Source organism: Branchiostoma lanceolatum, chromosome 11 (assembly GCF_035083965.1).
Source record: "Branchiostoma lanceolatum isolate klBraLanc5 chromosome 11, klBraLanc5.hap2, whole genome shotgun sequence".
Classification (NCBI taxonomy): Eukaryota; Metazoa; Chordata; class Leptocardii; order Amphioxiformes; family Branchiostomatidae; genus Branchiostoma; species Branchiostoma lanceolatum.
This window is the reverse complement of record NC_089732.1, coordinates 9,123,924-9,133,623: the sequence shown is the minus strand read 5'-3', so window position 1 is coordinate 9,133,623 and position 9,700 is coordinate 9,123,924. Positions and strand designations below refer to the sequence as shown.

Below are 9,700 nucleotides of genomic sequence, written 5' to 3'. Positions count from 1 at the left end.
ACCTTTATAATATTTGTTTGAAGTTCACCCACCGTTTAACGTCACCTATACGGGATTTCCGAGGCGCCGCCACATTATGAGATTCACACATAGTACAAATAGAGGCGTGGTGAAATTCGTCATACGTTTTGCCAACCGTCGACAAGAATTTAGTGATTTACGGTAACTGTTTGTTACTTTCCCTCACAAAATTTTACACCAAATCGTACAACACATCCACAACTATTCCACGACTGACCCCATTTTGCTGTAGTGAACCCGCAGTGCACGACAAATGTCACCGGATCCTAAAACAAACAACGTACGTAACGGTTCAAAGTTCAGATGTAACCTACAGGCCTACGCCGGACTTGTCAAGATAAGCGCTGGGTTCTGTTGCACCTGCTACCTTAAGGTGCCTGTCTACCAGGTGTGTTCGACAGGTGAGACGGACAGGTAAGGGAACATCGAAGCCATGCCGTTTGATCTAGCGGAGTTCAACGGTAACTGGCGGCTGAAGAGACACGAAAACTACCGCCAGTTCCTCAGGAAAATAGGTGAGTGGTGGAGGGGGTAGTCTTTGCTCGAAGGACGTATATTTTCTGGTCCAACTAGTCAGTGTAATTATGTTAACGTTGTTTCTCAACAACCTGTGTGTTGTAAGATACCCTCGCGAGTCGGTGTTGAATATGATATGTTAAGCTGGTTCTTAAACTCGCTCAAGTTTTGGCTTGCTCTCTTAAAGACAAGACTGACAGCTTAACGACGGCAATTTCTATACTATATCAGTTTTGGGCAACTTGGTGTTCAACTTCGTCATTTTCCTAACAGTAAGAGTAAGGCCCTACATTTCGTGTTTTATAGCGATTTCGACTAGTTTTTTTTAGAAGAGTAGTGTTACGGCCCATAGAGCAGTGTGCGTTTCTGTGCATCTTTGTTTGCTAGTTAATGTTGCGAAGAGGAACAGTGTTAGCAAACATGTACAATGCACCAGATGGACTGCACTGAAGTTGACCAATAAAAGTGGCAAGTTATTCATTATCCAATGTTTGAAATGCTTGAGCTAAGATGTAAAACTGCATAGGCTGCGCTAGCACAACGTTCGTGTCGTTCAGTGATTAACAGATTTACATACGGGACTCATTATTTCAAACGCAAAGATACGACGGAAATAAACTTCAAATACTTACAAAAGGAAGTAAAAATGTATTTGCATGGACTGTTTCTTCCGTTTAAAATAACCTAACTTCTGCTCGCATTGTCCTGTATAAACATACTATGACATTAACTTCTCGTAGTGTGTGGAACAATCAGAATAACATTTATGTGTGACAACAAGTTATTTTGATGCCAGTCACAGCACATACGTACACGCATCTCTATAGATTTCGAAGAAATATAAAGAAGCAAATTGGTAAACATTCGAAAGAAAAAATCAATGCTTAAACACAACAAAATGGCAAAAACGAAAGACGAAAAAGGAATAAATAATGGAAACAAATGAACAAGTGAACGATTTGAAGGTTAATTTTCAAGCAACTGTCGTGCGACGAGAGACAAAAGTCAAGGTCGTGATCCGTGAACTTGTGTCATTTCATGATAAAGGTCTCGTATTTATGAGATTAACGTTGCCTTGGTGAAAAGGCGGCTGGAGAATCCAAAGCACTTTGCGGATTCAGTCTGTCTGAAAATGAAACGAAGCACTAACGCCGTATAAGCACAGCTCGTCCTTCAAAGACAAACATAATGAAACATTAAATAAGGGGCACTAAAATGACCCAGCCATAATTTTAGCTACCTGGGTGGGTGAGTGTTATCTGCAAGAGTCAGCATATATATCAAAGGGGCAAACGCTGAAAAATCAAAGGCTAAGGTACAGTATATTGATCTATATTGTATGATTTGTTTTGGGGTTGCGAGCCCACCATGAGCGGTGGTTTCTCGGAAAGCAGTTCGTGTGTGCGGGATCGATTTCTATACCCGCGCGATTTCCATGGCGACGGCAAGAGGGTCACGTTGTCGTTGCTGTACAGGTGAACTTACTCGTAGGTGGAGCCCTGAAGGTATTGTGGCGTTCTGGTACCGTTTTCTGAGTGTTATTTTTTGTGTGCTCTTGTGGCTGCCGTTTGGTTAGCGTTTCCAGTCGGCTAGCTGTGTGAGAAAACAACACGAAATCAGTAACAGAAAGAACTAACAAAAGAAAGAAAGAGGGAAGAGAGAAACAAAATGAGGAAGGAAAGAAGAAAAGGAGAAAACTGAAAATGAGTTCTCGTGCAGACGAAGACTGTACTACTGTTGTAGTCACAACACTTGAGAAGTTTTGAATCATGTCATTGTGCATCAATATGTTTCATGCAGGCTCCCTATGGACACAGTCATCCATGCATGGTCACTTCTATGGATAAGTCCCCTGTCATGCCTGTCAGTCTACTCTTTACCTTGGTAAACATGTTTCATTCACGTTCAACGTGACAAGTCCTCCAACTTGTGAGGTCTTTATTTTCGCCTTGCACACGTACACCTTCTGAAAGTGCTCCATGGAAAAACGGCCTTATTTGATGTAGCACCTTCAATCATCAATTCCTATAACCTTCTCCTAATGGTGGTCTTGTGGACAGAAAAGTTGTTTTTCTCGCTACCATGAGAAGAACAACCCGAAAAGGCAGTTGGTTAGTATGTTAAAAGTCGATGAATTTGTTTTTGCGTCGCCAGTTCTTGTAGCGTACACGTGCATTTTTTCCACATATCGATAGCTAAAGACATGTATTTTTCCTCAGAGTTTTATTTTTGTATTGTTCCAATGTCCGCAATGTTGACTTTCTTGTTCAACTTTCAACTTTATTGGACCTTTTTTTGTGACACTTTTATTCTCCACCGAGCAAAGTTCGCAACGTATCCAAGTGGATACACGTTGTTAATCGAATAATTCAGTCGTTGAACAAACAAAAATTGACAGAGGCATTTATAACTGTTACAGAGTTCACGACTAAATCAGCCTACAATATGACATCGCTTGATTTGACAGGATAATCGCAAAAGTTCTTTGTTGTTTGTAACACTCTCCAAGCTAAGGTTAAAGGGCATTAGCCTCCACCAGGCCCTCTTACGGGCGTATGAATCGTAGAATTCGGCAGAAAAAGGAATGATTAGCCACTAGAGTCAGTCCACAGTGAAGATCACATTTTGCCCTTGGAGCCTGCAAGTGAAACCCTGGCGTAGTTAGTCTGGTAGAGACTAGAAGGGCATGATTGTTGTAACCTTTTCAAGACTGGCCCTCTTTCTGTCAAGTTTCAGTCAGGTCAAGTTGAACGGTTGTTAGATAGCGGGGTCAGTCAGAAGAAGGTAACGTGATCTCAGCCTTCAACATTTTCTTGCAGAGTATAGTTTGCAAAAAATATCATTAATTGTCCCCCAGGATTCTTTTCTTCATGAAGTGATTTCCTTTCGGACAGATTTCCGCAATTTTTTGGCGCCCCCGAATGTTAGATGGTTATCTGTTTGAGCTTGCAAAGGTGTACAAACATTCGCTGACATGTTGATAATGGCAGAGCCTGGCGTGCCATTGTGTGTGTCAGGGCTTGAATGCCAGATCCTGTTTGAACCGATAAAGCCAACGTCATTCTGGACGATAGACTGGTTGGAATTTATCATTACCTCCGGAAACGGAGGTATTGTTTTCGGTCTGTGTGTTTGTTTGTGCTGGTGTGTATCTGTAGTTATTCGATTATTGTAGAGTGACAGGTTGTGAGACAAAAGATGGTGTAACTGGAAACTGGCAGGATGGGAAGGTTGGCTTGGCCTGCGTCCAAAGTTGGTCCCGCATAGACAGAATTAGAACAAGAAATGCACAAAAACTATCTTATTTTGTTCCGTCTGAAGGAATACCAGAAGAAAACGTCGAAGGTGCGCTGGACGTAACAACTGCGGCGGAAGTGACGCAAGAAGGTGACGTCATCACGTGGACAGGTACGACAGGTGGCCAGAAGGCAGTGAGCAGCTTCCAATTAGGAGAGGAGTTCGATGAGGAGCATCTTGGCGGGAAAAAGAAGGTGACTTCCATGTGACGTAGGGATCATTTTAGAGTTATTGTGTGTATGTTCTGAATAACCGGTCGCCATCTTGGATCTATACCGGCCACCAACATGGCGCCAATGATATAGAAAGTTATGGCGTCACGTACCACCTCACGTATCAGAAAATACTTTGCCTTTATAACGAATTGACATCTTTCTGGTTTCTGCTTTCATCCAAAAAAGGGACATGGGATATTTTTCTAAAAAAAAAAGGCCATATCGTGCATCTACAAAATTGTGCATGCGCAGTTTAGAGCCCAGTGAGCATGATGTCCGTTTTCCTCAGGTGATTTACAGATGGGAGGAGGACAGCCTGGTGTCCAGCTATCAGGACTGGGACGGCAAGGGGTTAAAGGTCACCATATCCAGACGACTACAAGGGGACACGTTACATTTGGTTGGTAACGTTACGGTGTAATTCCATATGCATTGTAACATATGTAGATATCATTCCTGATGTGGCTATTAGTCATTCATTCATATCGTATCTAATAATCTGGTGCATTTCTACAGTGAGACCTTCACAACCTTACATTCTGTTTGGATGCTTGATTCTCTCCTCTTATACACGCAGCCAAGTTATGCACATCTTGCCTTTCACAGACCATGACCGCTGGTGACGTCACATGTCACGTACAGAGCGTGAGGTGCTGACACCTGTAGAAGTTCATCACTCAGTCATGACAGGGTCAAAGGTCGTGTTCAAAGATCACATACAGTGACTGCGTAAGCCTGGTCTTCTAATAGCCAACAGCTTAACTTCTGTGTCAAAACAAGGATGCTGAAAGTAGGGATGGAAAGGTTGGAAAATGGCGGGAAAATCGAATGCAAGGGGGTTGACTAAAAGACAAACTTTGTACTGACGCAGGCGTTTCTTTGTTTTGCTGTGTCATGTTAAAGAATAATATGAGATCATAAATTTGTCGTTTTTAGAATTCCAACTTTATTCGAAGCACATGAGAGTGGTGAGACCTATGAAATTGGCACATGTACATACGATGTATAGATAAACCGATCATAAAACTTTGAATTATACATACATTGTTATGATTTTCATACAGGCTAGAGGGAAAACGCAACGTTTCATATTGAACACTTCAGTTCTCATGGGTTGTCATAGTAAAATTCTCTTATCTGTTGCCTCATTATGTTAGGGCTTAAAAATACTCTCAGCACATCGGAAATGAAAGATCTTGGTGTTTTGCGATGAAACAATGCCAAACAGAATCACGTATAGAGATTTCAGTGAAATGTTTACCATACTTTAAAATGTTATATGCACATATCTGTTTTGTGTTTTATGTAGCCATTGTGATATTGTTGCAATAAGTTTGGTGTATCATGTACCAGTAGACATAAACACACTTAATATATGGTACATATAAGATCCATATAAGTGATATATATATATATATATATATAAAACATCACGTCACGTGTCTTCATCTGTCGTAGCCGAAATGTTACTATTTTTTGATACTGTGAATATCGTGTTAAGTTGCAACGTTATGGTTTGATCTGCATTATTCTATGTAAGGCCATACTGACTTGATTACATGGGTGCTGTCCACTCGCGCATTACTTTTGGTCCGTTTCCAAAGTCTTCCAAGAAAAGTGAAAGAACCAAAATAACGAATTTATTGTTTGGTATACCATGTTCTGTAAGTTCAGTCATTTGTAAAAACTTTCTGGTCATTTAGATTTCATTAAAATGCAACCTTTCTGGATGGTCAAACTTTTATTTTTGTCGCGCGCTCGCATCAATGTTGCAATGTCCAGAGGATGTCATCCATATATTAAAACAATAAGGTAAAACTAATATAACTTTTCAACGTAATTTCGAATTATCCGTACATGTATATAAAGTTGGTAACGTTAGAGCAAACTGTACTGTATTTAAGATGATGATGATGAAAGACAATAAACAGCTTTATTGATTTCGAGTGGTGGATGCTTGTTATGACCTTGGTATTGCAGCAGAACTTACTTTACGGTTTTTGTATCTTTTGACCTGGATATCCTATGGTCTTGTTTTTGCTATATTTGTCCCGCCGCTGTTTGAAACTTTGCCTGTTTGGTGGGTTTACGGTTTCAAGTTTGACCTTGTCACTTGTGTCCATATGGACCCTATAATTTTGTTGCCAAGTGTTCTGGATTCGGTCCAACTAGTGATGTACGTGTAAACGGGTCACCCTGTAGTATAACATTACTGGTTGAGGGGGAGATGTCGAGATCTGGTACCCGAGGGTTATTATTCTGGAAACGTTGTACTTTGAACGGGCTCGTACCCTGACCTCCATAAAAAGTGGCCGTGAGCGCAATTGTTGAATAAAGGCACAACAACAACGTTTATGCAAGAGTGTACTTGGATTACTTGAAGGCGCGAAGAGACACATGGCACATGTCTTCATATATGGAACACAATTCAATCGATTCCAAATTTTGTTGCGCATCGTAGAATCATCGATGAATCACACACTAGTCCCAATCAATGAAATAGCTAGACTTTTAATACAGGGTTAGTCTCGGAAGTGGGCGTTGTCTATCATGTGACCGTATAGTCCCAGCAGTCGTCCAAAGTTCGCGCACGTAAACATTGACCCCGTGACCTCAAACAGACAACAATAAAATTAAAAACACCAAAAGGAAGGTTTGTCTACGTGGTCTTGTATTGGTTTACAAACAGAGCTTGGTTTCCTCGGCCGGGGGTTGGAGATGGCGGCGTCGGCTGTGCAGTTCAGCGGGACCTGGAAGCATCAACACAGCCAGAACCTGGAGGCGTTCATGGCGGCTTTGGGTCAGTACAACACCCGGGGAAACTCCCAGCCTCGCCACCCGAAAGCAAGGCTGGGTGTGTCGTTGGGTCTGATGTTTATCCGGCGCGATGTATAGCTTATGCTGTGGAGTTCGCTTTCTCATCAGCTCACGAGGTATCGAGTCTCTATGCTTCAAATTTCCGACAGTTAAAGCTTTCCCAAAATCCCATGGTACTCTAGAGTTGCAATACTTCTTTTGTGCATTCAGAAGGTGACAAAACCGGTTATTTCTGTCATGTGTGGTTTGGTAGGAAGGACGATGGAAGGAGGAAGGACATGACTAATTCTATGACAATAACGAATTGGCCTTCTCCTTTTTGTATTACAGACTCCATAGCTCATGCGATGTCTTTTATATAGATGAACTACACTACTTATTTCTTCACTTAGTTTAATCATTAACATTGTCGTATAAATGTTAGTCAAGTGTTCAGTAAGATTGCTTTCGACGTATTTGCTCGTTTTGTACATGTTTTAAACAATGAGGTATTTTTCTTTTCATAACATAAGGGAGACGCGCCTTGTTAACATCCGTAGTAGGCTTTGTCGCTGCACTTTTTTTGTTGCCTTTAATATCGTGTGCTGTTTTCGGGGTTTGTAGACTTGTCCACTAAAAAAGGTTCAACGTTGTTTATATGTAATAGCGTTAGTAGTTGCGATACAAGGGGATGAAATGCGAGTCGTCCTTTGAAAAATTCCGTGGCGATCACCACACATCTGCTTGGAGACCAGCATGATGCCACTAACTCCAGTGTGTTCTACAAATGGAAAGTCGATAGTCTGCCCTTGTATATTGAATAAGAGGACGTTTTAGGACTACGTGCAGTTATTTACGTATACATGCATAGTAGCTACTGAGTTGGTATTAAAGAGAGTCTACCCATGTATGGTTTGTAAGAAGGGAGTGTCCATGGGTAGCTATTTCTGCGTCAAGTATTATAAGGTAAGGTTACCGGCTACAGAACACAAACCCCGGTGTCCAGGGCTTCACGGAGCCCCTCCTGAACAGTATTTAAAAGAGCTACTAGAAGCGGGATTTCTATAATTAGCCAGGCTACATATTGTTGAGCCAGGCAGTTAAAGCTTACACTAGTTACAGGTATATACACAGAGATGCGCACTATATGAAAAACTATTGTTTTTCTTTTTCTTGATCCATGACTGAGCATCGTCGTCTCGAAGCATCAACCCTTAATCTCTACGTATACGATTGCTATTCCAAATTGATTTTATTCACTTTACATGGGTGTGTTTAACAAATGTTTTAAATGTACCGAAATTGGAATGATGAAAAGAACAAACACAAGGTTCAACACTCAACAAGACAACATATCTATGTACCCTTCAATGGTTTTCTTCTTCTTTTGACATCATTAGATTATTGACAGATGACGTCAGAATATAATAAAGACTACGGCGTCTCGTTGAATGTAAGTACAACCGCAAAAAGTTCTTCAGGATTTAGATGCTGTATCAAATTATATTTCCAGGCACCCCGCCGAGCATGCGCACTCGTTCCAGAGTATTTGAGCCCAAGGTCGAGGTCAAGGAACACAACAATGGTTGGATCACGTGGTCCACAACATCCAATGGCAAGACGATCACCAACCATTTCCAACTCGGGAGTGAATTCTACGAGGACACGGGAGATGGGAAGAAGAGAAAGGTTGGTGGGAGTGTTTGTAATACATGTTTAAAAAGAAATTCCCTCAAACCACTATTCAAAAAGGCAAAATTTGATGACACCAGAGTTGCCAAGGGATGCGGAAATCTGAGAAGGAATTGACCAAACGGGCGGTATCGACCTAGAAGTATAGAATGACTATTTGTATCTATATCTGTATAGCCTGTATAACCAACCTTCGATGTAAACGCGTGACACACCAGTTTTGCAGGCACGCGATGCTATAGCAGCTGGTTATATTACACTGAACAACCTGTCACACCTAACCTTTGCACATCTAACTCTAATTATAAGCGTTGATATTTTCTGGTTCAGTAACTCCCCTAGAATTATTCCCTTTATTTCGCCTACTAATCTAATCCATAGAGGAATTTTCTAAAGTCCTTTTCTGCTTTTGATTGTTTCACAGGTGTTGTATTTCTGGGACAATGATCAGCTGGTGTCAGTTTTCAAAGACTGGGACGGGACCGGCGCACCACTGACCATCTCCCGCTGGATGGACGGACACAATGTCGTAGCGGTCAGTAGAGTTGCTTTATGATATTTCATTGTATTTCATTTTGTGTTATGATCTATTGGTTCAGCCGATATGCAGTCAAGGCTGCCCAACAAATCAAAGATTTCAAGGGCTTTAGTTTTATTCATTTTCATGGTTTGGCTGATGTATACAAAGAGTCAAGGTTGCCAACTACCCATATGCGATCTTGATATCATATTAGGATTTAGTTAATGGTAATTCAAGTCGCCAACTACTTTTATTGTGATGATTATCATTATTATTATCATCATTATGTCAGGGTGTTATCACTCCTACTGATCAAGTTATTCTTGATTTCATTATTCACAGGAAGTGAACTTTCGTGACGTCACATTGAAGAGAATTTACCGGAAATCGTAACCTGTTACGAAGGAACTGGAATAAAGTCCAATGATATCACAATTCGCATGATATCGCATTTTAGGGCAATATGACAGTGTAAAATTTGGCACGGTGCTAACAGCCCAACAGTTTGTGCAATCTATGTTTTAGGCACGGAATTCATGCAACTTTATGGGAAGAAATGTCAAGAGAACTTCTGATTCTGACGGACTCTGCATATGTATGAAAAATAAATGTTGTATCTATTGCATGGAATCTCGTATAGGAA

At 41.0% G+C, this 9,700-nt stretch overlaps 2 protein-coding genes across 2 annotated transcripts; both read left to right on the top strand.

The window, feature by feature from the left end:
- The first annotated feature begins 319 nt into the window (after positions 1-319).
- LOC136444210 (fatty acid-binding protein, liver-like) lies at positions 320-5,995 on the top strand. Its single transcript, XM_066441719.1, has 4 exons — positions 320-536; positions 3,859-4,028; positions 4,339-4,449; positions 4,656-5,995. Exons 1-4 carry the CDS (start codon positions 455-457, stop codon positions 4,704-4,706), a joined length of 414 nt encoding a protein of 137 aa, XP_066297816.1. The 5' UTR covers positions 320-454; the 3' UTR covers positions 4,707-5,995.
- Positions 5,996-6,666: 671 nt separating this feature from the next.
- LOC136444209 (fatty acid-binding protein, adipocyte-like) lies at positions 6,667-9,700 on the top strand. Its single transcript, XM_066441718.1, has 4 exons — positions 6,667-6,849; positions 8,359-8,534; positions 8,962-9,072; positions 9,400-9,700. The coding sequence occupies exons 1-4, from the start codon at positions 6,768-6,770 to the stop codon at positions 9,448-9,450; spliced, it is 420 nt and encodes a 139-aa protein (XP_066297815.1). The 5' UTR covers positions 6,667-6,767; the 3' UTR covers positions 9,451-9,700.

What these genes read in the sequence shown, in the direction of transcription:
- LOC136444210 (XM_066441719.1), top strand. Translation starts at nt 455, where the DNA reads ATGCCGTTTGATCTAGCGGAGTTCAACGGTAACTGGCGGCTGAAGAGA. An exon ending in CCAGTTCCTCAGGAAAATAG is followed by an intron (nt 537 to 3,858) that starts GTGAGTGGTGGA and finishes TTCCGTCTGAAG; the next exon opens with GAATACCAGAAGAAAACGTC. An exon ending in ATCTTGGCGGGAAAAAGAAG is followed by an intron (nt 4,029 to 4,338) that starts GTGACTTCCATG and finishes CGTTTTCCTCAG; the next exon opens with GTGATTTACAGATGGGAGGA.
- LOC136444209 (XM_066441718.1), top strand. Translation starts at nt 6,768, where the DNA reads ATGGCGGCGTCGGCTGTGCAGTTCAGCGGGACCTGGAAGCATCAACAC. An exon ending in GGCGTTCATGGCGGCTTTGG is followed by an intron (nt 6,850 to 8,358) that starts GTCAGTACAACA and finishes TTATATTTCCAG; the next exon opens with GCACCCCGCCGAGCATGCGC. An exon ending in ACGGACACAATGTCGTAGCG is followed by an intron (nt 9,073 to 9,399) that starts GTCAGTAGAGTT and finishes CATTATTCACAG; the next exon opens with GAAGTGAACTTTCGTGACGT.